Source organism: Monodelphis domestica, chromosome 1 (assembly GCF_027887165.1).
Source record: "Monodelphis domestica isolate mMonDom1 chromosome 1, mMonDom1.pri, whole genome shotgun sequence".
NCBI lineage: Eukaryota > Metazoa > Chordata > Mammalia > Didelphimorphia > Didelphidae > Monodelphis > Monodelphis domestica.
The window spans coordinates 48,496,543-48,524,015 of record NC_077227.1 but is presented as its reverse complement, the minus strand read 5'-3'; the positions used below and the strand labels follow the sequence as shown (position 1 = coordinate 48,524,015).

Sequence of the window (27,473 nt, the reverse complement as noted above, 5' to 3'; positions counted from 1 at the left end):
TATTCCCTTCTCTCTGCTCTGACCCATAGCATTTAGTGGAGACTTTAGAGTACATCTAGCCAAACCATTGTTTTGCAAATGAGGAAACTGAGGCCCAAAGAAGTTTAATAAAAATATTAATAATAGGCATTTGTATAATGCTTATATATAAGATTGGCAAATTGTTTTAAAATGTTATCTCGGGGGCAGCTGAGTAGCTCAGTGGATTGAGAACCAGCCCTAGAGACGGGACGTCCTAGGTTCAAATCTGGCTTCAGACACTTCCCAGCTGTGTGACCCTGGGCAAGTCACTTGACCCCCATTGCCTAGCCCTTACCACTCTTCTGCCTTGGAGCCGATACACAGTATTGACTCCAAGACAGAAGGTAAGGGTTTTAAAAAAAAATGTTATCTCATTGGATCCTCACAACAACCTAGGAAGTGGGTATTAGTATTATTTCCACTTTACAAATGGTGAAACTGAGACTGGAACAGATTAAGTGACTTCCCACAGTCACAAGCTTCTGAGGCAGGAACTCATCTTCCTTACTCTCCAGTCTAGTCCTCTATTTGCTATAGCATCTAGCTTTCACTAAATGATTTGCCTAAGGTTACAGAGTAATATAAAGGGAGTTAGGACCTGAACCATTGGTGTTCTGGTAAATGTTTAACAACTAGCTCTGGGGGTGGTGAGAAGTACACAAACGCACTTTTAAGTGTAATATGCATTATCAACATTTTCTCTATTGCTCTCTTTTTCAGTCATGTCCAACATGTCTATTTAGGGTTTTCTTGGCAAAGATACTGTAGTGGTTTGCCATTTCCTTCTCTAGTTCATTTTATAGATGAGGAAACTGAGGCAAACAGGGTATAGTGACTTATCTAGGGTTACACAGCTAATAAACTGGAATGCTTTGCCATTTCCTTCTCTAGCTCGTTTTAGGGATGAGGAAACTGAGACAGACAGGCTTAAATGACTTGTCCAGGATCACACAGCTAGTTAATATTTAAGTCAGATTTGAACTCAGGAAGATAAGTCTTCGTAACTCCAGCTGTCCCTCCTCCTTAAATCTAAACCCAATAAAATCATATGCCAAGGGGGCAGCTGGGTCGCTCAGTGGATTGAGAACCAGACCTAGAGACGGGAGGTTCTAGGTTCAAATCTGGCCTCAGCTACTTCCTAGCTGTGTGACCCTGGGCAAGTCACTTGACCCCCATTGCCTAGCCCTTACCACTCTTCTGCCTTGGAGCCAATACACAGCATTGACTCCAAGACAGAAGGTAAGGGTTTAAAAAAAACTAAAAAAAAAAAAAACGTATACCAAGCCCTGACTTGTGGTATTTGTTAGTGTTATACCTGTCAATGAGTGAGGTGTAAATGTTCACACTGAAAATTTCACAATTCACCCTGGCCTGTTTGAGCCAGCTCTAGCAGACCCCTGCTTTGATCGCACTTCTCGACTTGGTACTCTTTTGACTGTATCCCACAGCCCTGTTTCTTCTTTTACAAATTTCCTACTTGACCAAAGAGGGAGACCAGAATTAACTGCCAAGTACTGGGTAACCTGAAACCCAAATTCAGTAAGAGCTTGTTCCCTCCTTCCTGCCCATCCTTTAAAGCTAATTTTCAGTGAAGGGAAGTCTTCTTTGATTACCTTCATTGGCCAGTATCCCTTCCTGTCTAAGTACTTACTGCCATTTTAATATATTTTAATGATCTATAAATTTGCCATTTCCCCTAAGCTCAATGAGAACTGGAACTGGGTCAGAGCTAGGTTTTAGATTATCCCTGTTCCTAGTCTCATGTTTTGCAGACAGTAGGTGCTTAAAACAGAAACCAAAAAAGGTGTTACTTAATTTAATACAGGTTGGTTGTTTTATCAACCAATCAACAAGGCTTTATTAAGCTCCTACTTTGTGCCAGAGGGCAGCTAGGTGACTCTATGCATAGTGCATTGGGTTTGGAGTGAGGATCTTACCTCTGTGACTGGACCACTCCATACTTTAGTTTCCTTCTCTGTAAAGATGGGCTGTATTGTCTCCAAGGGATCTTTGAGCTCTCAATCTTCCTGAGATTGACTTCTCAGAAGGATCTATGGGCCTGCCAGGCTTGGGGCTACCTGACCATCATTTGAGAAGCAGTGCTCCCATCCTCTGAGGTGCCCATTCTGGATTATTCATATCATCCTAAAATGTATGAATGAATGAATGAATGAATGAATGAATGAATGATTTATCAGGCCCTCACTATGTGTCAGGCACTTTGGCAAGGACTGGACTCTGCAACCTGATTGATTGGTTCCTTCATGTCTCAGCCCTGCATGCTGAAAGGCTGAAAGTTGGAAAAAGAGATAGGGAAGGAAGGATGTGTGATGGGGGTGAATAGAAAGGGAGGTTTCTGGGGAAAAAAGCTATCTTTTAGAAACAAAATCTGGGCAACTGATCACCCAGTGTAACTGGACAGTCAGGAAAGTTTGCCAAAAGATGACCCCCTCCCTTAACTGAAGTCTTCACCCCTCCACCAGTCCTTGAGCACCTGCATCACAGCAGCTCACCTCCCACACACATCTCCTAAGTAGTATTATGGACTCTTGGATTTTCCTTCCCTTCTTCCCATCTCAGTAGGAACAGAGGATGTTTTGTTTATCTTAGAAGAGAGAAGACTTAGGAGATACCACAGTTATCTTCAAAAGGCAGCTTAGTGGATAGAGGGCTGATCCTAGAGTCACAAAGCCCTGGGTTCAAGTCGGGCCTCACTTACTAGCTGTGTGATCCTGGACAAGTCATTTAACCTCTTGTTTGCCACAATCCACTGGAGATGGATTATGGAAGGAAAAGACAAAACACTACAGTATCTTTTGTCAAGAAATCTCCACGGATGATATTTTCCATGGGGTCATAAAGACAACTCAACCACAATAATAATACCTACCTACAAGTACATGGAAGAAGGATCAGACTTGTTCTTGGCCTCAGTGGGCAGAATTAGGAGCAGTAAATGGTCATTGGAGAACCATAGATTATAAGGGAAAAAAACCAGCCCAAAATGAAGCTGTCTAAAAATGGGTCCACTCATAAGGGAGTAAATGTCCCAATATGCAAAGTCTTCCAGCAAAGGCTAGATGGCTGCTTGTTAGGGATTATTGTTCAGGCATGAGTAGGACCAGATGGCCTCTGTTTCCAAATCTGTGAAACCTACCTGTCCATCCAATCCAGCAAATGTTTATTCAAGGATGTCTCTGTGTAGGACTAGGACTTGGGCTGAGGACAGAAGCCATGCCTTCCAGCATCTCCCAGCCTGGGGGGGGGGGGGACGATGGGGGGACACCTGCCAAACCCTATCAGTGGCAAACAATTCGTCCTTGCCCCCTGAGCCTTGCTCTCTGCTTCCCAGGGTGACAACTAGTTAATTTGATAAACTAATCTGGCTTGTGTGTGTGTGTGTGTGTGTGTGTGTATGGATGTTTTCTCTCTTCCCCTTCTGGGAAATATAATTACATTTTGGCAGGGACCTTCTGAATATCCTGCCTTTCTTCAGAAGAGGGAGTCCAGGGCCACATCTGTGATCAAGGTCATCCTCCTAGCAAGGGAGCGTGGGGCAGGCATGGCAGCTTTCTTCAAGGATATGGAGAGCTGCCATGTGGAAGAGAGATTAAACACATTCTACTTGACCTCAGAGTTACTACAGATGAAGGTTCCAGAGAGGCCAATTTTGGCTTCAAAGGACCCATTTTCCAACAATCAGAGCTGTCTATCCCCAGAGGAGTTGGGCTTCTTCAAGAGGTGGTAGCAGCTCCATAACTGGGTGAGGTCATCCCATGCCCAATCTAGGCAAGGCAAGAGTATGTGCTCTAGGCAGGGTTTGAAAATGATGAGCCTTTCTTGGCACACAAGTGACTTGGTTTACTATAAAATAAACACCTAGATGCGATGGAGAATGGACTTTTCTAATAAGGAAAAAGAACAGAAACAACAATAGCATCAAAAATCTGTGTATTTATAAAAATCACAGGAAAAAAGATAAGTTTTGGAGTCAAAAGAAATAGATTCAAATCTTGTCTTTGTCACTTATTACTTGTATGGTCTTGGGTAAGTTGTTTAAGCTTTTACAAGCTTTTAAATGAAGAGGGAGGCAAGAGGCAGCTGGTGGCTCAATGGATAAAAAGCCAGGCCTGGAGATAGTAAGTCCTGGGTTCAAATCTGACCTCAGATACTTCCCAGCTGGGTAACCCTGAGCAAGTCAGTTAACTCCCATTGCTTAGCCCTTACCTGTCTTCTGTCTTAGAAGGGATACATAGTATGATCCTAAGACAGAAGGTAGGGATATGTAATGAAGAGGTTGGACTAAGGTTGCCTCACAATCACTTTTTTGTTAGTTTTCTCCCATATATATATATATATAAAATATATATTTGGGAGAAAACATATATATATGATCCCCTTGAGATCTTTCTTGTGATATAATATTAAGAGTTTTGGACTTAGTCAGGAGAAAGCTGAATGTGAATCCTGCCTCTTATTCTTTTTTTAAAACTCTTTACCTTCTGTTTTGGAGTCAATACTGTGTATTGGCTCCAAGACAGAAGAGTGACTTGCCCAGAGTCACACAGCTCGGTTCTAGGGTTCTCAAAGTAATGAATTAGGTGTAAAGTGCTTTGCAAACCTTAGAGGTACAAGTAATAAATAGCTATTATTTATCAAAATACTTTATGCAATTCTGCTTCCTTAAATCCATTTCACTCAAAAGCTGACATCACAACAACAACCACATCAAAATACACCAATCCTCAAAGAAGTCAAACAACCGAATCTAAGTGTTGGTCTGGACCTCACTGATTGTTTATTAAGTCCAGCTTATACATGAAAGAAATTCCTACCAAAAACATACCCATAAAATGTTTATCCAGCATCTGCTTGAAAAAATTGAAAAAGAAGGGGCTTACCCATCCAACTTTTAGATATGCATAATTTTTAAAAAGTTAATTTGTATTTTTGGTTATAAATTCTCTCCCCTCAATAACCATCAAGAAGGCAAAGAATATGATACCCATTATACATAGGAAGTCATCGGGAATTTATTTCCCCATCAGGGGGTGGGAGGGAAGCAAGAATAATAAAAGTGCAGAAAAACTTCAATCTGCACCAAGTCCATCATTTCTCTCCTTGGAGATGGATAGCATTGTCTATCATGAGCATTAAGTACCTACTATGTGCCATTTACTTTGCTAATTGATCAGACTTGCTAAGTTTTTCAAAGTTGATTATCATTGCCATATTACTATTGCTCTGTACACTGTTCTCCTGGTTCTGCTCATTTCACTTTGCATCAGCTCATATAGGTCTTCCCAAGTTTTTCTGAAACCATCTCCTTCAACAATAACCTGTAATTGGGTTGTATTTTTTTAATTTTTAATTTTTTTAAACCCTTACCTTCCATCTTGGAGTCAATACTATGTATTGGCTCCAAAGCAGAAGAATGGTAAGGGCTAGGTAATGGGGGTTAAGTGACTTGCCCAGGGTCACACAGCTAGGAAGTATCTGAGGCTAGATTTGAACCTAGGACCTCCCATCCATAGACCTGGCTTTCAATCCACTGAGCCACCCAGCTGCCCCCAGGGGTTTTATTTTTATATCCTTCCCTTCCCAGAACCAAGAGAACAATATATACAGAAGTAGAAATATTATATGATAATCAACTGTGAAAAACAAAACCATTATCAACAAAGCAAGTTTCCAAGATCAATTCAAGAGCCTCATGCTGAAAATGTTATTCAAAGCCAAGAAGTAACTGTTAAGAGTGATTGCAGACCAAAGAATGCCATATTCCACTTCTTTTCCTTCATGAGATTTTTATTGTATGTGTGTTATGTGTCTTCTATCATGACACAAGCAATATGGAAGAATATATTACATGAAGTACTTGTATAACCTATATTGGACAATATAACGCTTGGGGGTGGGGGAAGGAGAAAATTGAAATCTTAAAATGTCAGAAAACAAAAAACAAATTTTTACATATATCTGAAAAAAATTAAAAGAAAAGTTATACTACAAAATAAAAATCCTTACCTTCTGTCTTAGAATCAATACTTATGTGTCAGTTTCAAGGTAGAAAAAGGTAAGGGCTAGGCAATGAGGATCAAGTGACTTGCCCAGGGTCACACAGCTAGGAAGTGTCTGAGGTCAGATTTGACACCAGGACCTGGTGTCAAACTCCAGGTCTGGCTTTCTCTCCACTGAGCCATTTAGCTGCCCCTGATACTTGTGATTATTATTGAAGATTTATTTGTTGACTTTTTTTTACTCAAATATAGCCTATGCTCTTGGTTTTTTTGCCTTCTGTGGACAAACAAGATAAGTCTAATCTCATCTCATCTTGGCAAGGTACATCCACACTTCCAATACTTGGAGATAACTAGCATGTTTCCCATCCTCTCCAGTCTTCTCTTCTCTAGGCTAATATATTCCTTTAATGGGTCACCATTTAATATGAACTCAAAACCTGCCACCATTTTGTTTGTCCTCCTGTGCTCCCCACTTCACCAGTGTCCTGTAGCCAGGACCAGACCCAATACTCCAAATGAGTTCTGAAGAAGGCAAAATTTGGGAACACTATCGGCTGTTACCAAGAACGGTCCTTTGTCTAGACCGTAAGGATCCCAGAGGGGTTTCTGCGAGATAAATGGTTCAAGAGGTTTTTTGCCCCCATTTTGCCAATGAATGGTTGGCATGGTTAAGGCTTGCCCAAGATGACAGCTTGTAAAGGGCCCCATTTGGATTGTGGACCCAGATTACCTGGGTCTATAGGCAGTGCTCGTCCTGTCTTTATCATTCACCTTTGAGTGAATTAGCTTATTGGAGGATTTCATTCCTATGAGCAACAGTTCACTGGAAACAGGATCCTGAGAAAGTGGAATTCAATTCGATTCTCCCAACATTTATTAGGTGCTTAGTACTTGTGAGTGTTGGAATGCACACTTGGGTAGGGGGAGGGGGTGGAGCGAGGGAGGCTACCCAGGGAAGGAGGACGAATGGGTATTGGTGCTGCACATCTGGGAAAGGGGAATGAGAGGTTTGCCAGTGCCTGGAGGGAGGAGGAGGGCTGGGATAAACTCCCATTAAACTCAGGAGTTATTCTAAGGGCTGGCCCTGGCCCGGAAGGTAGCCAGGACTCTTCTCAGAGCAAAGGCAATAGAGATCCAGAAAGCCCTGGCTTTTTCCGGGAGAAGAAGGTTGGTGTGTTCTCAATGCATGATGCTGTTGGCATACGTACTCTAGAGAATGAGCAGGGTCTAAAAGTGGGAAGGTTTCCTGCTAAAGGCCAGTGCCAGCTAGCCTTGGGGGCTACTGAAGGCAGCAGAGGCTAGAGAAGCTCAGGAATAAAAAGAAGGACCCTCTACAGCATGTCTGACCCAAGTGGTAAGGAAGAAGCTAGCACTTGGGGCAAAGTAAGGCATGGGATGGTGTTGCATGCAAAGGACAGTTTGCCCTGCTTGGCTAGGGCAAAGTTTTGTCATGATCCCCTGGGAGAGGGCAAAGGGAGACAAGAGGAAAGGACCTTTGGTTCTGTAGCTACCCACCAGGCACAAGAGGATGGGAGGGAATAAAGGTGGAGTACAGGACAGTTTGTCCCAATGGATGAAATCCTGATGGCCAAACCTTTGTCATAGGCAGGGGACAAAGAAATCACTGATGCAGCATTTATGTATTTATTCATTTGTTTATTTATTTATTTGTTCATTCATTCACTCATTCACTCAATTTATTTATCTATTTATCCATTCATTCATCTATTCATTCATTCGTTCATTCATTTATTGATTGATTGATATGATTGATTGATTAAGCCCTTACCTTCAGTCTTGGAATCAGTACTGTGTATTGGTTCCAAAGCAGAAGAGCAGTAAGGGCTAGGCAATGGGGTTAAGTGACTTGCCCAGGGTCACATAGTTAGGAAGTGTCTGAGGCCACATTTGAACCCAGGATCTCCCATTTCTAGACCTGGCTCTCAATCCACTGAGCATTAAACTGCCCCCACAGTAGTGGAGTTTAAGAGGAACAGATCCTCATGGAATAAGATAGACCCCAGGTGAGAGTGGTGATACTTTTATGGTACAGTTGAATGGGGCAACCCTAGGAAGAAATCAGCACTCAAGTCAGAAGCAAAGAGGAATATAACCCTCCTTGTGACAGGGTATCCCTTAGGACAGATCAGATTCTTGTGCAATAATTGCTTTTGGCAACCTTGAGAAAAAGTCCTATAGGTTAGTTCAGTGTAATTATACTGAATAACCTCCAAGAGGAGGGAGAGTGGCAATGGGGAGAAGGGCAGGACCCCCATGACCTGGGTCAGTATGGGGCTCAGAGAGAATCAGGAAGAGCTGCAAGGGGAACAAGGAAGTTCTAACTTCCAGTGGACTAATTTTGTAAAACCCAACTATAAATTCCCATAGTATGAAGACATATGATGATCTAACATGAAGATTCTAAATGAATTCTTTTGTTTTTGTTGATGTTAAAATCCTTGCTTTCTGTTTTAGAATCAATACAATGCATCCATTCTAAGGCAGAAGAGCGGTAAGGGGTCATCAGAGGCTAAATGACTTGCCCAGGGTCACACAGCTAGGAAGTGCCCCAGATTTGGACCCTGCTCCTCCTCCTCCTCCTCCTCCTCCTCCTCCTCCTCCTCCTCCTTCTTCTTGGCCTCCTCTTCCGTTCTCCTCCTCCTCTTCACCAATATTAAATATCAGTTCTGGGGGCAGCTGGGTTGCTCAGTGGATTGAGAGCCAGGCCTAGAGACAGGAGGTTCTAGGTTCAAATCTGGCCTCAGACACTTCCCAGCTGTGTGACCCTGGGCAAGTCACTTAACCCCCATTGCCTAGCCCTTACCACTCTTCTGCCTTGGAACCAATATACAGTATTGATTCTAAGACAGAAGGGAAGGGTTTATTTATTTGAAAAAAGAATATATATATATATATATATATATATATATATATATATATATATATATATTGATTCCAAGGGAGGAGCATGGTCCCAGGGTCACTCAGCTAGGAAGTGTGACCTAGTTGCCCCAGTTTCTGTAACATTATAATTGAACATAGTTATTGCCTCATCATGGCAAGAGAAGTGGAGGCTGAATGAGATAGAATATTGTATACCTTTTCACATAGTATCTACAACAAACAGCATCCCTTGACATTTGGGATTTAATTTTCCTGGTAATTTTTTGAAACTGTTGGTCATGAGTCCTGTGACACCAGATGAAAATATATGTCATGAAATGATATTTTTTGAGTAGCTAGATGGCTCAATGGATAGAGATATAGGTCTTGAGATAGGATGTCCTGGATTCAAATCTGGACTTAGATACTTCTGTCCTAGCTGTGTGATCCTGGGCAAGTCACTTAACCCCAACTGCCTAACCATTACTGCTCTTCTACCTTGGAATCTATACTTAATATTGATTCTAAAACAGGAGGTAAGGATTTAGAAAAAAGAAAAAATACAATTCAATGAGTATCTAGATGGCTCAGTGGATAGGGAGTCAGATCTGAAGATGGGAGATCCTGTGTTCAAATTTGGCCTTAAATTCTTCCTAACTGGGTGACCCTGGGCAAGTCATTTAATCCTAATTGCCCAGCCCTTACCATTCGTCTGCCTTGGAATTTGGGATCAATTTTAAGACAGAAGGTAAAGATTAAAAAAAAAAATTACATTTCTTGTTAGCCTTGGATACCCAATAAAACTCTTTCTGATAACTCCTCTATTGACTTCATTACTTTTATAAACTATCCTTCACTTTAACTGCAACTTTCTTTGGTCTTAGGGTTTCATTTATGGTGAGAATATCAGTCTCTTGAATCATCAAGGGAGATGCATAGTATTTTAGAGCTAGAAGGGTCTCCAAGATTCTCACCAATTCTCTTATTTTTAAAATGAGGAAATGTATTATTATTTTACTTAAGGTAATGTAATTGATCTAAGGTCCCATTGCTAATTAGTGGTAGATCTAGGGCTAGAACTCAAGTCTCTTGATTCCAAGTCAATGATGATTTCCACTAATATCATCTTGCCCCATTGTTGGATAAGAGTCAAATGAGTGGGCCATTCAAACCCAGATCTCTTGAGTACAAGTCCAGGGCTGGGTTTTTTTTTTTTAATTTGGATTGTTTTGTTTTCCGCCATTAATATCATATTGTCTCATTACTGGATAAAAACTTAAGAGTTTGGTCACGTATTGACTTGTCAGTTTAACAAGTCTGAATAGAATTTCTATAGCTCTTGGAGAAAGGAGGGGGAATGTCTAGTCAGTGAAATTTAGCTGGGAACCTAGAATGGACCTTTAGAAAATTGTGCTCCTTGTGGAAATGGCAAGGAATACTGTGGATGAAAATAGGCTTGATTCCTTCACAGAATCATAACCTCTCCTATTTGAAGGGATCTCAAAGGACATTTGGAAGCATCCTGGCCTAGTGGACTAGGAAGCTGGACTTGGAAACCTCATGATCTGGGTTCAAATCCTACCTAAAACAGAAAATAACTGCTTGTGACCTTGACAGTATCACTTCCCGTGTGACCATAAACCAATCAGTTAATCATTTGTAAAATGGGAATTTTGTAGTCCTACTTGTGTTGCCTGCCTCACCAGATGATTATGACTTCCCAGATGAAATGATTCCCATGAAAGGTTTTATGCTCTATTGTTATTTAGGCATGTCTGACTCTTCATGACTCCATATGGGTTTTTTTGGCAAAGATAACTGGGGTGGTTTGCCATTTCCTTCTCCAGTGGATTTAAGGCAAACAGGTTAAGTGATAGGGTCACATAGCTAGTAGGAGATTGAGACTCAGGTCTTCCTTGATTCCCTGTCTGAGGCTCTTTCCACTGAACCACCTACCTGACTCCATGTGCTATCTGTATTATCTGTATTAGAGTCTCAACTTAAGGGCAGAGCTTACTTTCCATTTTGTCTTTGTATCTACAGTCACCTAGCAACATGCCTTGTCCATGGAAGAGCTTGATAAATCATTAGTTGATTGACTTGTGTTATAATTAATGCTGATGCCAACTGCTTCCTACAATCAAGGAATTTACAATCTAGTGTGGAATGAGATGTACACAAAGCTCTAATATTCGTCAAACTGATCACCGGTAGGGAATGAGTTGCCTCTCTTCTTCTTTAAAAGTTCAATTCAAGTTGTATCAAGTGGTACCTCAACCCCAGTCTCCAGAGAGTCCTGGAAGGAGCACAAGGTACTGAGACCAAGGACCTATATAGTGTTAACTGTTAAGTTATGTAGGTCAACTGGGTTTTTTGGGAACCCCAATTTTGTTCCTGTCCCCTGAGAACTCACCCTGATTCTCAGGAAGTCTCAGCCTCACCCATTTCAGACTGAATAATAGACCTTGAGGTGCTTAATGGTCCCAGTTCAGGTGGGACTATGAACCTAATCAAATGTTCAGTATCCTTTTGTCCTGGTAGTTTCTCCTCTGGTATCAAACTCCTCTCTCAGGTAGCCCAGTCCTTGGCTGGACCTTTCCCTTTTGTAGCCACAGTAGAGCATCAACCTCTCTTGGACTTCTCATTTCCTTGTAGCCATGGTAGTGTCAATCAATCATACTTCCCTGTCCTTTAGTTCCCCAAATGGCATATAAGTTTCCCAAGTTCTATTGTTCTTTGGAGAATCTTCCATTGCATGGATCCTCCCAGAGATACTGTTCCCAGAGCCCCACGGTTTTGATTCTGTGTAGTATTTGGTGCTTGGCTCTGTGTAGGGCTAATTATTATGGACTTGGAAAAACAGGAAACTACTAAAGTAGTCAGAAAAACCAAGTCTTTAATCAGGAAAGAGACAGTGTTCAATATTTTGGCCACCACAGAGTCAAGCACCTAAAAACCATACAGAGCCATAGGCTCTGGCACTCCAACCATATCTCTAAGAGGATTATGATGGTAGATGATTCTCTCAAGAACAGTCCAATCTGGGAGCAGCTCAGTGGATTGAGATCCAGGCCTATAGATGGGAGGTCCTAGGTTCAAATCTGGCCACAGACACTTTCCAGCTGTGTGACCCTGGGCAAGTCATTTGACCCCCATTGCCTAGTCCTTACTGCTCTTCTGCCTTGGAACCAATACACAGTATTGACTCCACAAGACAGAAGGTAAGGGTTTAAGAAAAAAAAAGAACAATAAAATCTGGGGAACCTATATACTATTTGGAACTATAAAAAGTTTATGTGGTAAGGGATGTCCTACAGGTACCCAAAGGGTTCTATTCAGTACCTCAGGCCCCTTAATGTAGGAGAAGCTGACTATCTTCCCCCACTCCACCAGTGTGCAGAAAATCACCCAAAGAGTTGAAATATATAAAAATTTGATGTCTATATTGTAGATTTTCTTGAGAAGAGGGTTATTAGAAATCCCTGTCACTAGAAATCTCTCTTATCCCACCAGCTACAATTCCTGCAAAGGAATTTCTTCTTTTGCTTGCCATTCCTATTGCTCTCCCTGATCTACCTCAGTTTCCCCAAACCTTAACTACATAAGCTATTCTAAATAACCCTTAGATAATTTAGATTAAGAGGTTGTCTCTTGAGTTGATATTACAGAGTAGAAATAGCCAAACCCTCTCTGGGAAACAATCCAGAGAGGGAAGTCTCTGAAAGTTCAAGAATCAGGTCTCAGGAACCAATCCAGATGTTGCCAACAAGCTATTTTTCTTAGGTAGTCTGTAGGAGCCAGGAATCTTTAATCACTTCCAAGGAAATTGGTTCCCCCAGCCAAATCCACAGGGGATCAGCAGATCTCCCACAAGGTGCTCCCTCAAAGAGGTCCAAGGGGAAAAGCCCAGATTCAGTTGAACAAACTCTCTTCCAGCCTTCAGCATTCTATCCACAAAGTTCTTAGCAGGTGCTCAACGCTTTACTTAAAGACAACCTCTGTTCCCCTAATCTTACTATTAAAGAACCAAGAACAGGGAAGTATGTTTGATTGACATTACCATGCCTACAAGGAAATGAGAGGTCCAACTTACACTGACTTGATACTGACATGGGAAAGAGACTGTAGCTAGAGGCTGGGGTATCAGGGAGTGGTCTACTTACAATAGATGCTAAAAGGATGGTTCTGAGGCTGGGGGTTGTTGTCTTCTTGGGAACTATCTGATAAAATGGGGGAAACTTCCAAGACTTAAAGGGTGCTTAGCATTTGCTTTGGTCTGCTAGCCCCATCTAAACTGGGATCACCCAGTACTGGAAGGTCTAATGTTCAGGCTGAAACTGGTTAGTCTAAGACTTCTCTGGGGTGAATTCTCAGGGGACTGGGGCAGAATTGGGATCTCCAGATTTCAAGTTGACATCTGCCAAGAAAACTCCACATGGGTCATGGAGAGTGGCCACCACAAAGCCCCTTCTAGTCTAAATCCTATCTGCTTTCCTCAATTTTCCCCAGGCTTTGGGGATAAGGTTTTAGTTTGATTCCTTTTCTTTACTTCCTTCCAAGCTGCCATCTTCCTTCCCAGACTCTCCCAGGCTCTCCTTTCTCAATCAGTTTTCTCCCTTTCCACCTGTCTCTTTCTTAGCTCCTCCATCTCACTTTCTTCCTACTTCTACCCTCTCCTCTTCTCTACAAAGATTCCTCTTCCCTTGCTCATTTCCTTCTTCCCTTCTCCTCTCCCCACCCCCATTTACCTAGGACTGGTGCCTTTTGATGGTGATGCCCAAGGGGGTGAGAGGGGACCAGAGACTAATATCCTGTGGAAGAGGAGGGGAAGAAGGAAGGACAAAGCGATCCTTTGCTCTTCTTTTTAGGGCGGGTCCTGGTCAAGTGCAGGCCTTTGGTCTGCTTCTCATTTCCATCTGTTTTCTGCCTTGGGGGAAGGAGGGAGTCTGTTTATCTTTGGTGGGTGGAAGAAACAAAAAGGTATTTGAAAGGCTGGGCCCAGCTTGCTTTCAGGGGGAGCCCTGAAGGCCACAGCTGACTAACTGATTTCCTGGTGTCCAAAGGTCCCAAGGGAGCCGCCTCCCCCTCTTCTCTGGTTTGTTCTCTTGTCTGTACTTTCTCATGAAATGACTGTTGTAAAAAGAGATCACTGCAGAGTGTCCAGCCAGGGGGCCTAATGATTCCTGTTATTCTGACTCAGAAAAGCTGGTCTAAGGGGACAATTAATCTGGAATGTCAGGTAGTGTGGTCTAGTAGGAAGAGCCTTGGGTTTGGAGTCAGAGAATCTGTGTAAAACTCCCATCTGTGTGACCTTGGACAAGTAACTTAAAGTCTGTGTTCTCAGTCCTCATCTGTTACATGAGAGGGCTGAGCCAGATGACTCAGAAGGGCATTTCCAGTACAGAAATTCTATGAATTCCTTCCTGTAGTCCAGACCAGTCTTCTTGTGGCGTGGGAAGGGCAGGTGGCACATGCCTAGGTTATTAGTGTGCATATGATGTGATCAGTATAAAAAAAAATTCCTAAAGTGTTTAGCACAGTACCTTGCACGTAGTAGCTGCTTAAGAAATATCCATTGACTGATGAAGTACCTTCTATGTATCAGGCACGAGGAAATGGAGATAAAAATGAAAAAATCCCTGCCTCCAAAGAGCATGCATTCCCTATGCACAATATGTACAAAGTAACTTTTAAAAGTACATATGAAGTACATACAAAAAGGTAGAGAAATAAACAGTATTCAAAGTAAACACAAGGTGAGTTTGCACTGTGTGTGTTGAATTCTACATATGTGGACATTAGTGTGGGGGTATGTGTGTTACATATAAGTCACAAATATATATGTTGCTCAGCGTGTCTCTTGCATGTCTGTTTTGTTTGTGGTTCATTTGTGTAGATGAGCCCATGTTCTTTTCCCCCTGTTAACTGGGAAAAAATACAGAACTATTAAATAGTTAGAAAAACCACTCTTCAATTAAGGAAAGGGGTTCAGTGCTTTCCTCAAGGCCTCCAGAATCCCAGAGTCCTGGGAGGGCCAACCACACTAGATTGACAATTCTGAGGAACAAAAGAATTTGGGGGACCTCTCTACCATTTGGGGGATCCAGGGGCTGGGGAAGATGATTGACATTCCCATAGCTACAAGGAAATGGGAGTGTTCAAACTATACTGACAGGGTACAATTAAGCTTGGGGAAAGGAATCATAGTTAGAGGCTTAGGGTGTAAGGGAAGGAGCTACTAACAATGGATACTAAAAGGAGGGTCCCTGCCCTGGTGTGGGCCTTTCAGGGAAAGGGTCTCTGATACAATGGGGAAGACTACCTAAGACCATGATGGTGAACCTATGACATGTGTGTCAGCACTGACACAAGTAGCCATTTTCTATGACACGTGGCCAAATGTGGGCTCAGAGCACCTCGGGGCTGGGAGCCACCTGGGGAGCCTTACATCCAGTGGGATGAGGGGCTGGCTCCCCTGGCTGGGGAGGGTCAAGGTGGGGCCAGAGGAAGATTGGGTGGGGCTGCTGCCCAGGTGCAATTGAAGAGTGCCTGGAATCCATTACCAGACACTTTTAGCACCATGAAAAATATAGCAATGGCTTTACTCACAATTTTTCCCTCTGTACTTTTGTTAGACCTTATTCTCAGCATTAAATAATATCAAAACCAACAAAAGAAACAGATTGACAGATGAAATTAGTAGTGCTTGCTTGGGCTTGAAGTATACAAAATACCAATCTTAAATTGAAAATTTAGCCAATGAAATTTAGCAATAAAAAGTCACTAATTGGCAGGTTAGCTAAAGAATTCCCCCTCCCCTTCATTTATCTTAGTTCAGGGCACCCCACACAAGTTAAATAATATCAAGACCAACAAAGAAACCAACTGACAGATGAACAAGAAAGTCACTAAGCAGGTAAGTTAAGTAATCAGTTTTTGGTTTATTAAATAGTTATATATTACAATTATACATTTTTGTTATTTAAACTATAAATATCATGAATTTTTTTTTTCTCTAAGTGATACACCACCCACGTTATGTTTGGTTTTTTGGCGAATTTTGACGCAACAAGCTCAAAAGGTTGCCCATCACTGACCCAAGACAAAAAATTCTTAGCATTTGCTTAACCCCACCTAACTGGGATTGTCATTTACCTTAGGGTCCATCATTCAGTCTGAAACTGCTAGTCTGAAATTCCCTCTTGGGACCTGGGAAACAAGTATAAGCTTTGGAGTTTCCAATTTACAAGCTGGTCCTAAACTTGGGGTTCATCAGATCTTGCTAGGCTACAAGTTTGGGGGTTTCTAGATTCCATGTTGACACCCCTAAAACATGAGCATTAAAAGGATAAATCTCCAAGGGGGAAACTGGGTGGTTCAGTGGATTGAGAGCCAAGCCTAGAGACTGGAGGTCTTGGGTTCAAAGATGGCCTCAAACACTTCCTAGCTGTGTGACCCTGGGCAAGTCACTTGACCCCTATTGTCCAGTCCTTACCACTCTTCTGCCTTAGAATCAATACACAGTATCAGTTCTAAGACAGGGAAGGTAGGGGTTTAAAAAATATATATATATGTGGTAAATCCCCCGAAACATCTGGATCATAGAATCATAGATTTCCACCTAAGGCAAGGTGCCTTCCAGGTCTAAATCTAGGAGTCTATGATCATCTTTCTTGACTCCATTTTCTAAGCAGGAAATGGAACCTAGGAGATCTTGAAGAAATTTGCCCAGGTTCCCACAATCAGAGCCTCAGATCCAGGCTAGGAATCCCATGTACTCAAAATTCAAATTCATTTCCATTTTCCACTGTGATTGAGTACCTCCCCATTTTCCCTGGACTGTTGAGAGGGGGGAAGAGTGGGGCCATCTCTTTTATGGCTTTGGCCCTCTAAAATTCCCAGAGGGCACCCTAGGAATGGTTGAGCCCCAGCCTCCATCCCTTCCCCTCCTTACCCCAGAGTCTATCTGCCTCAGTTTTCCTTTCCTGCCTCCAGTCTTGGACCCATCAGAATGAGCTGGAGGTATTTTAGGAAGGCAGCCCCAGGGCAGGTCTGGGTTGCATACCCTAAACTTGGGGGGCTGGGAGGGCAGGTTGGAGGGCTGAGGCTGGACCCAACTCTAAACTTGCCTTGAATTATTGTAATCACTTCAGTTTCAGTCCTGCCTGGCTTTCTCCCTGGGATTCAGGGTGTGGGTGAGTCTGTGGGTGTGTGTGCATATTCTTGCTAGCCCAGGGATTCTTACTATGGTATTTGCCTGAGCTGTGGAAACCTTGCAAACTCCCTTTGATGATGGGCAGATGAGCCAGCGGGGCTCCTGCACTGGGGCCAATCCCTGCTGGAGCAGAGGGAGCCAAGGCTTCCTACCTCTCCCCCGAGGGTACCCCTGCTCTCCGGACACTATCTTCAGACAAACAAGACAGTCCTGGTTGGCTTTTATTTGCCTGCACGCTTATTTTTGGAAAGACAAGAAGGTCTCAGCTTTCTTTCCCAACCCCCCTTTAACTTTTTGCTTTTTACTTTGTGTCTGTGGCCAAAAGGAGAAGTGCCTGAGAAGATGTCATCCCTGGCATCAGCAAACCAGAGCTCTGGGGAGTCCGAGGATTATTCCTATGGGAACTGGTACATTGATGAGCCGAACGCAAGAGAAGAAGCATCTCAACCATATGAGTAAGTTTGCAAACTCCCATTTCCGGGCTTCCATGGGGATTTGCCTTCCAATCGCTCCTGTGCTTGGAGTTAAGCAGTGAAAAGAGTCTCTGCCTGGGAGTTAGGAATTCTAGTCCCAGCTAGGCAATTGAATTGATTGGGTGACCTTGGGCAAGTCACTTACCTTCCTGGGTTTTGGTTTCCTCATTTATAAAGTGGGTCTTTTTTCTTCTTAATTTCCTGCCTGCCTATCTCATAAGAGTTGGTACAGAGAACTACTGATTGATAAATGATGAAAAAGTGCTTTGCAAAGGGTAGAGCTTTATAGAATAGCAAGCAATGAAGATCTACCCAGGCAATGTTTTCTATTATTCTCAGGGGCTCTTTACTCAAAGAGCTCCTTTCCCCAGCACCCATAGCATCAAATACCCAGCCCTGGACTTGAGGGCAGGAGAGCTCTGTTGAGTCCCAGCACTTTCCCTCCTCATGATGATGGGTCAGTTGCTTCTTCTCTCAAGGCCTCAGTTTTGTCCTCTTTAAATGGGAGATAGGAGACCACGGGCAACACTAGAAAGAGTGCTGAATCAGTCATAAGTCTCAAGTAAAAGTCTGGTCTCTGATCTGTAGTCCCCGCATGACCTGGAGGGAATCACTAAACCTCTCTGGTCATCAGTTTCCTCAACTATAAAATGAGGGAGTTGGATTAGAGGTTCTCTCACATGCCTTCCAGCTCCAGATATATGATTCTTTGACATCCAAGGTCCTCAAGGTCCTTTCCAAAGCTGACAGTTCATGTAGGAAAAGCGTTTTCTTTTTCCGTGTAGAGAAAGTTCTATTGGTTAGTGTTTGCTTAGCTAGAGAATGGGGAAGAAGGAGAAGGGAGATCGAAGAAACAGTCTTCGAAGTAGAAATAAGTTATTCTGGAAACACTAAAGACGTTTTTATTGGGGGGATTGCTATCCTTGAATGTCAGTGTTATTCTGAATCCTCAGTCTTCTAATATGTAAATAAAATAACTGTGTTCCCTGTCTGAGAGCTAGATGGGAGCAGAGAAAGGTAGCAGCAGCCACAGGTAGAAGAACCTTCAGCCTTGCCCATATTTGACTTCATTCAGAAACTCTGATATCACTGTTTAGATTGTGCCAGAAGTGAGGGATGCATTAGATAAATCATTCATCTCTGCTGGGGTAGCTCTGGAAGTACAGTTCTTGCTCCCTTCCCATTCCTCTTCCCACAGCCAGCCTCCTGCCAAGGTAGGGCCCCATCCCCACCTCACAAATCTGTTTTATGGGGTAGGAAATAGCAAAGGTAAGGTGAGGGAATTGGAGAACCAGCTGTGCTCACATCTGCTTCACATCAGCCTGAACCATAGAAACTAGAGATGGAAAAAAGACCAACTAGAGAGTGTTACACCCTTGGGCCCCAGGAATGGGTTATTTAGGCAGGGGAGATTATCCTTTGCTGGTTACAGGGGAGGTTCTGTCGCTCCAGAAGGCTCCAGTCATAATCCTCACTGGTGAGAGCAGAGCAAAAGCTGAAAAATGTAATGGCGACCAGCAACTTGTCAATGGGGCTTTGTGCCATTCGGTACTCCCTCCCTGCTTCCATACCAGCTAGAATGTGGGGAGAATCTTGGTGTTTGGGGGGATGTAGAGAAGAGATGGAATCATTTGGGTCAGAGCACCTTTTGGGAAGAAGCTAAATGGGGAAGAAGAACATGGGAATGAAGAGAATGAATGTAGGAGAGGGATAAATCTGGGACAGAAGATGAGAGAGAGAAAAATTAAGAGACAAGAACTCTATCAGAACGGGCAGGGACTTCCCGAAACTTACTCTAGAGCTGCCTTGGGTCCTAGGTGGGGGGGGAGGAGGAGGAGGAGGAGGAGGAGGAGGAGGAGGAGGAGCCTGCTTCCAATCTCTTTCTATCTGGCCACATAATTTCTGTGGAGGCGTTCCATTACCCATCATTAGGAAATGAGAAGGCTTAGGCTATCTGGGGAAGTGGAAGAGTCTTAGAAGCCTGGGGGGAAAATGGACTTTTTTATCCCATAGCTGCTACTACTAACTCTCTAAGAGACTTGGGGTGATGCACATGCCCTTTTTATGACTTCATTTCCATACCTGCTAGGTTGGCAACAAGAACATCATATGGGGAGCCATTCTCAGTGCCAGGATAAAGTATCCATGTGTGTACTCATTGTGGAAAGAGACATATTCAATGCAGAAATCATTTATTCTCTATTTAGAAATGTCAGAAATCATTAAATCTATCATTTAATCTGGGAATTGAGGAGATAACTTTTTTTTAAACCCTTACCTTCCGTCTTGGAGTCAATACTGTGTATTGGTTCCAAGGCAGAAGAGTGGTAAGGGTTAGGCAATAAGGGTTAAGTGAGTTGCCCAGGGTCACACAACTGGGAAGTGTCTGAGGCCAGAATTGAACCCAGGACCTCCCATCTCTCAGCCTGACTCTCAATCCACTGAGCTACCCAGCTGCCCCCTTGAGGGGATAACTTTTGCCAGGCTTCCTGTGGCACCTTTACTGGTGATCTGTCAACATGCCCAATGGGTTTATGATATCTACCTTATGGATACTCACCCCATTATTGCCCCTTGCAATCTGCACATGTCTTCTCATTCCTCTTTGGTGTTTTTCCATATCCACAAATCTTCTATAGAATTGCCCTGCTACCTCCCATCCCAAGAATGCTGGGACTCTCTCTCTGTAGAACAGGAATATTTTCCTCTATAGTCCAGAATAGGAGAGAATCTTATAGGACATCTAGTCCAAACCTCTTACTTAAAAAAATGAGAAACTGGGGCTAGAGATGTTCAATGACTTGTCTAAGCTAATACAGATAATAAGTAACAAAGTCAGAATTTGAACTCAGATCTACTGGCTCCAAATCTGGTATTCCCCTCCCCACCCCTTCCTGGGTACCACATCTGGTTATCAGTGCAGTTAGTGAAGCTAAATCAAGAAAATGAGGTCCAGACTATGCCTGGAGCTGAAGAATAGATGTTGTTGCATTTTGTGTCAGAAGGGATCACGAATGGGACAGAGTGGGTGTCTTTAGGATTCTTAAGTATTCCCCCAAAGGGATGTATCATCATTACATAATGTGCTGATGATGAGGTCATGACCAGATTTTAATCACTTTGCCAACTTTCCAACATTCAGAAACCCCCTGCTGCTCTGGGGAAGAGGTTAGGATTCTGGGGGTTGGCCCCTGCTCCACTTCTCTTTTTGAAAAGAAATTCCAGATGAGTCAGACAGGTAGACACTGACTAAAGCTTTCAGGATGATAAAGAGAGTGGTAATAACAGCCAGCACTTCCATTTGCTCTTCATAACCATTATCCTGTTCAGTCTTTACCATGACTTAGGATGCTTATGCAAGTTCATTTTGCAAACAAAACTGAGCCCCCAAGAAGGAAAATGAAGCACTTTATCCCCCAGCACTTTAGCATGGAACCTGGCACATAGTAGGAGCTTAATAAATGTTTTGACTAACTAGGTTCACCTTCTGGTTCTGTACTGCCTATAAGAAAGTGCTATCACCATTATCAGAAGGCAATGTGAATCTTTATCCCTCAGTTTCTCCAGCTATATACTTTATTTTATTCATTCATTCATTCATTCATTCATTCATTCATTTATCCATTCACTTATTTATTTATTTGTCTATTCACTCATTCATGCATTCATTTATTTATTTAGTCCTTACCTTCTAAATTAGAATCAATACTAAGTATCTCAAAGGCAGAAGAACAGTAAGGGCTAGGTGTTTGGGGTCACATCACTTGCCCAGGGTCACTCAGCAAGGAAATATCCAAAGCCAGATTTGAACCTGGGAATTCCCTACTCCAGGCCTGGTGCTCTATCCCCTGTGCTACCTCACTACCCTTAGCTTATATTCTTTTAACATAATACGATCACAGGCGATTCTGACAAAAAAGCCATCAAGATAGGGAGAAAAGGGCTAATATAGGCATTTATAGAATCAGAACGACAGATAGAAGGCTGGAAAGGATCTTTGAGATTAAGCAAAACCTCCTCATTTTACAAAAAGGTAAGCTGAGGCCCAGAAAAGTAAAATAATCTAAGGTTACATAAATAGCAAGTGGCAGATCTAGTATTTCAAACTTGGTCTTCTAACTCAAAATCCCAAGTTTTTCCTTGTTTACCTTGCTTCAACTATTCTTCATGCATTTGCATATAGATATGTTTTCTTTTACAAATAGCAACAGCATTAAAAAAATTCCTTTTATTTATCCATTATTCAGTTTTATTCTCCCCACTCCCTCTCATTTAAAAGACAAAATCCTTTTAAGAAATATCCATAGTCAAACAAAACAAATTCCCACAATGTTCATGTTCAAAAACATGTCTATCACCTTTCTATTTGGAAATGGGGAGCAGAGTTCATTACCAGTCTTCTGTAATTATACTTAACTATTGCATTGGTCAAACAACCAAGTTGTTTGTCTTTATCATGTTGTTTTCTTTTTATAAATTGTTGCTCTGAATCTGTTCACTTCACCCTGAATCAGTTCATACAGGTCTTCCTAGGATTCTCTGAAACTATCCTTGTCATCTTGTCATATCACATAGATGTTTCTTATGGGAAAAAAAAATGCTTTTTAAACGTTTAACATACTCTGGAAGCATTGAGTATTATTTTTATTTTTCCATCCTGGAGTACTTTGTTCAGAATCTTCTTTGTCTTATCAATCTTTGATCTGTGAAAGAGGTTGGTATTGGTTTAGGGGCAGAAGGGATAGTCTGCATAACATTTTTTAGTAAGATAAAGTAAAAAAAAAAAGTCTATTTTCAAATTCAGTTTGAATTAATAGTGACAGGAAAATCAAAACTAGCCCATCCAACCTTAGGTTACTGTTCTGAGGTATAGTAGCTTTGCACAGGGAGATGTGGATCTTACTGGACTCATTGCTGCTTGGATCACATTTGGAGTGTTGTATTTGGCTCTTTGTGCCATATTTTAGGAAAGAAATGGGTCAGTTAGAGATCATCCAGAGAATGGCATCCCGAATGGTGAGGATATTGACATAAGAGATTCTGTTGCAGGAACTGATCTTCACAAGAGAAGACATGGGGGGAGGCATGATAACCATCTTTAACTATCTATAACTATTTGGAATTCTATCATACAAAAGATGGGTTAGGTTTGTTCTGCTTGGTCAGAGAAGCCAACCTAGGGGTAGCAGGTAAAAGTAGTAGAGAGGGATATTTTGACTTGATGTAAGAAAAACAAAACAAACAACCTTTCTAACAGTTAGGATTTCTCTAAAAACTTCCCCAAGTATAGGAAAGGTTTAGGATGAATTTTGAAATCTACCTATGGACCTTTTGGAGGTTTGTGGATTACAAATTAAGCATTCCCGGGTTAGATAATCTCTAAGGATTCTTCTAGCTCTAAATCATATAATTCTATGACTTTCACAATAGGAGTTCTGAGTCACAGGAACATAGGTCTAGAGCTGGAAGGAACTTCAGACTCCATTGAAAGCCAACTCTATAGATGAGGAAACTGAGACCTGGGGAGGGGCTGTGTGACTTGTTTAAAATAACACAAGTAGAAAGTACTAGAGATGAGACTAGAACCCTAGTCTTCTGACTCTATGGTCAGAACTTTTCCCATTTTACCAGGGTTTGAATATAGGTAAAGACTTAATTGTATAACTTGAGGCAAGCCATGCCCCTCTCTGAGCCTCAGTTTACTCCATTATAAAATAGGGATAACATTACTTGCACTGTTTACCTCAAAGGATTTTTCTGAGGAACTTAAAATCCTATACAATTGTGATTCTAACTCTGACATTTAATTCTGTGATTCAAATTCAGCTTTTATCCTTATTCTACCATTTGTCTTATTTAGTTTCTTTTCCATGCTTTTCCTCATGCTTGATCCTACTACATATAACCTTATAGCTGACTTTATATATATGTATGTAGCTTTGGCCTTCATCAATCTTATGGCTTCTATTTAGCCTGAGGTAGGCTTATTTAAGATGACAGGGACAGGCATTCCTCATTATCTGTCATTATTTCAAGAAGTATCTTTCCATCATGGAAAAAACATGGGTCTTAGAGAAAATCCCACTCCTACCTGGTATCTTTTCTTTCTCTGTCTCTTGCCCTTCCTCCCTTTCTCTGTCTCTGTCTCTCCCTCTCCCTCTTCTTCCCTCCATTCCCCCCTCTCTCTGTCTCTGTCTCTCCCTCCCTCCCTCCCTCCTTTCCTCCCTCCTTCTCTCTGTCCCTCTATCCCTCTATGTCTCAGTCTCTCCCTCCCTCCCTCCTTTCCTCCCTCCTTCTTTCTGTCCCTCTGTCCCTCTATGCCTCTGTCTCTCCCCTAATCCTATCTGATTTTCCCTTTTCCCTTTTATCTTCTTATCCCCTTTCACTATCTTCCTCCCTTAGGTGGGAGCTGAACTATTATGAAAGTCATAGAATTATATGATTTAGAGCTAAAAAGAATCTTAGAGATTGTCTAATCCAGGAAGTATTAACTTGTAGCTCCCAGACCTCCAAAAGGTCTGTAGATAGATTTCAGAGTATCCATGAATTTGGATGGGGAAAAAAATTATACTTTTATTTTCAATAGCTTTTGAGTGCTTTTGTAATCATAGATGTTTTATTTTCTGAATTTAAAAGAAATGCATATTTATTTTAATAGCTATATTCTTCTGAGAAGAAGGGGTCCATGTGCTTCACCAGGATCCCAAAGAAGGCCCAAGACCTGATCTAATCCAAAGCTCATTGCCCAGAGGAGGAAATAGGGATCCAGGGAAGTGAAATGACTTAGTCAAATTCTCAATGGTTTGCAGTGTTTAAATATCGACCTAAGTCCTGACTCCAAATCTTGTGGTCTTCCTGACACTAGTCACTACCTTGAAGACACTTACATTCTAATTGGAGGAGACAACATGTAAAAGGGAGTGGTGGCCAGGAAGGGGAATGTTTTAGTTTGGAAAGTTATTTAGTACCATAGGAAAACATGAGGATGCCTTCTGAGGTCTCTTCTAGTCCTAGGATCCTGGGAAGGATTGATTCCCCTGTTCCCATCTCCCATTACTCCTAAATGATACACAATGACCAATTCCTTTCATATCCTCAGAGAATGAATCTCTTTCTTCCTCTTCTTTCTGGACTGGAAAAGAGCCAGTAGTGGCATCCAGTGATTTCAGAGCCATAGAAGGCTCCTTGGGAGCACAGACTGCATACTCCTAGCTCTGTCCTAGATTACAGCCCTCATCAAGGCCATGGGAAAACCCAACCCATGTGTGCTCCAGGCAAGAACTTTGGAGGTTTGGTGATGGCCATAGAACAAATTATTTCTGTTCTTCATGATGAACCTAATGCCATTGAGGCCTGGACAATATTCTCTAAATTAATAGAATGAAAATACTGCTTTGCTCCAGAGCTTGCATTTAAATTGCCCTAAGAAGGAAAGACCTGCTAGAGGGGGAAGGGAGAGGGGAAAAGAAAGGGGGGGGTTCTGTGGAGACCCACACTCCATCTGCATAATACATGCTGGGTCTTATAAAGCATAGAGTAATTTCTGTAAATCCAATCCTTCTTCCCTCTGGGGATGCTAACTTGTGGTGAACAGTGAGTCTGTTTTTTTTCCAGAATGCCTTCCTTCTTCCTGCCCAGAGAAATCTGCCTTCTTTTCCTTAACTCCTTTCAGTCTGGGCTGGGATGAGAGGTAGTTGAGGGAACTCAGCCAGAGGACTTTTTAATAGGCTTCTTAGAAATAAGAGCATAAGCACAGTCACTCATGTGGACTTTAGAAAACATCTCATCTCACATCTTTACTTTACAAATGGATGAATGGATGGATGGATGGCTATATGAATGAATGAATAAATAAAAAATTTCATTTATTAAGCATTTATTATGTGCCAAGAACTGTGCTAAGTGCTTGAAACAACAAATTTTTCAAAAAGCAGACTGCCACTGCCCTGAAGGAGCTTACATTCTAATAGGAGACAACATATAAAAAGGAGGGGTTTTTTGGTCTGGTAAAGTTATTGGGGTACTGATTAAAATCACAGGAAAGTAGATGAACACATCCTTTCCAGGAGTAATGGAAGGATTGATTTGATTATAATTCTAGAACTTGAGTTCAGCAAGAAATGGTGGTACAGCTGACTGAGTGGGGCTTGGCTGGGGCTATTCTGAAATAGTAGATCCTAGGAAGAATTCACTAGATTGTCTTGAAAGGTTCAAATGGTTCCTCAAACTTGGGTCTTTTGGATCAAAGCCAAGGAGATGATATATGTAAATGTCTTGCAAATAAACATTAAAGTGCTATATATGTGTTAATGATTATTGCTCTCCAATTTTACAGCTCTCTTTTAGAGCATGATGCTTTCTTTGCAAATAGACTTGAAAGTGAATGCAGAACTCAGGATCTCACATGCACAGGGTTCAGTATCTACTGTCATCCTACTACTCCCTTGACTTTCCAAACTTCTTATCCATCCTCTTTTTGGGTGTATTATGCCCTGGGTTCTAGATTTCACCTGTCACCCATCAAAACTTATCCATCCTTGGTCCTCATATTTCCAAGGTCCTCTTCTCTATTTGGCCTTCATGGTAGCTAATGGATTAAATAAAATCTTTCCCCCCCTAAACCCTTACCTTCCATCTCAGAATCAATACTAAGTGTTAGTTCCAAGGCAGAAGAGTGGTATGGGCGAGGCAATTGGAGTTAAGTGATTTTTTTCCAGGGTCACACAGCTATGAAATATGTGAGGGCAGATCTGAATCAAGGACCTTTTGTTCCTAGGCTTGGTTCTCAACCCACTGAGCCACCTAGCTGTCCCCCAAACAATCTGTATCTTAAGGGACAGTACCCATTAAATTGAGAGCTCCTAGCACATAATAAGTCACTAATGAATGTTTGTCGATTGACTCAGAGTCAGAGAGAGGGTAAAGTAACTTGTTCAGAGCCCCAGAGCTAAGGTTCAAATGTAGGTTCCAATGGCAAATTTTATCTTCTTCTCATTGTGCCATACTGAACCACCCTTTGCTTGAAGACCTCCAGTCATAGGAATCTCATTGTCTCCTGAAGCAGCCCTTCTCAGCTCTGGACAGCTAGATTGAGCAACTTGATCCCACCATCCCATTTCCCTTTTCCAGAGGTCTCCAAGGAAATCTAAGCCCATGTCCCCGTGGCACCCTTTAGATTTTTAATGTCCTTTTCTCCATCTTATCTCCAAATTTAGCATTCTCAGTTCCTTCAACCACTATTCATATGACATCATGTCCAATCATGAGCAAAATCTGTCAGATATGGTCTGACCAGGGCATGGAGCAGGAGGATCATCACTCTGGATTACCAGTATTCTATTAGTGCAATCCAAGATTGAATTACCTTTTGGTTACCACATCATACTCTTATTTCATATTGAATTTACATTCCGGTAAATCCCTCTTCCTCACCTTTTTATACTTGCATTGTTATTATTTACCCACATCTCCCTCCTCTCGTATGTGCACAATTGAAGTTTTATTTTAATTCCTGTATCCCTAGTCAATTTCCTCTTACTAAAGTCAGAACATCCTTTTAACTTGTCGAGATACTGGAGTATCATAATTCTATCATCGGTGGTCATTGTCCCTCCTGGCTTTGTGCCATCCACAAATCTTATAAGTGGGCTGTCTATGTCTTCATTTAAGCCCCTTGGAGAAAATATTGCAGTGAACAGAGCCAAAGACATTTCTGCAATACCTTCCTAGAGGTCTTCCTAAGTCAATATTCTTTACTGCTCTTTGGGTCTGTCCAGTCAGTAAGTTTGGAATGCACCTACCTTGTATGTATGATCTCTCTCATCTCTCACACCTCTTCTTTCCATATCTCTTCTAGAT

At 42.0% G+C, this 27,473-nt stretch overlaps 1 protein-coding gene across 4 annotated transcripts in view; it reads left to right on the top strand.

Moving 5' to 3' along the window:
* STRA6 (signaling receptor and transporter of retinol STRA6) overlaps window positions 1–27,473 on the top strand; it is a 96,824-nt gene that overhangs the window by 27,735 nt on the left and 41,616 nt on the right. For 2 of the 4 annotated variants that reach the window (XM_056798648.1, XM_007478145.3), the window contains exon 2: window positions 17,468–17,597. In XM_056798648.1, the coding sequence (XP_056654626.1) occupies window positions 17,468–17,597 (130 nt within the window). Of the gene's footprint in view, window positions 1–7,116; window positions 7,212–15,750; window positions 15,844–17,467; window positions 17,598–27,473 lie in introns of those variants that run through there. The other 2 variants (XM_016428352.2, XM_056798657.1) reach the window with 2 other exon arrangements.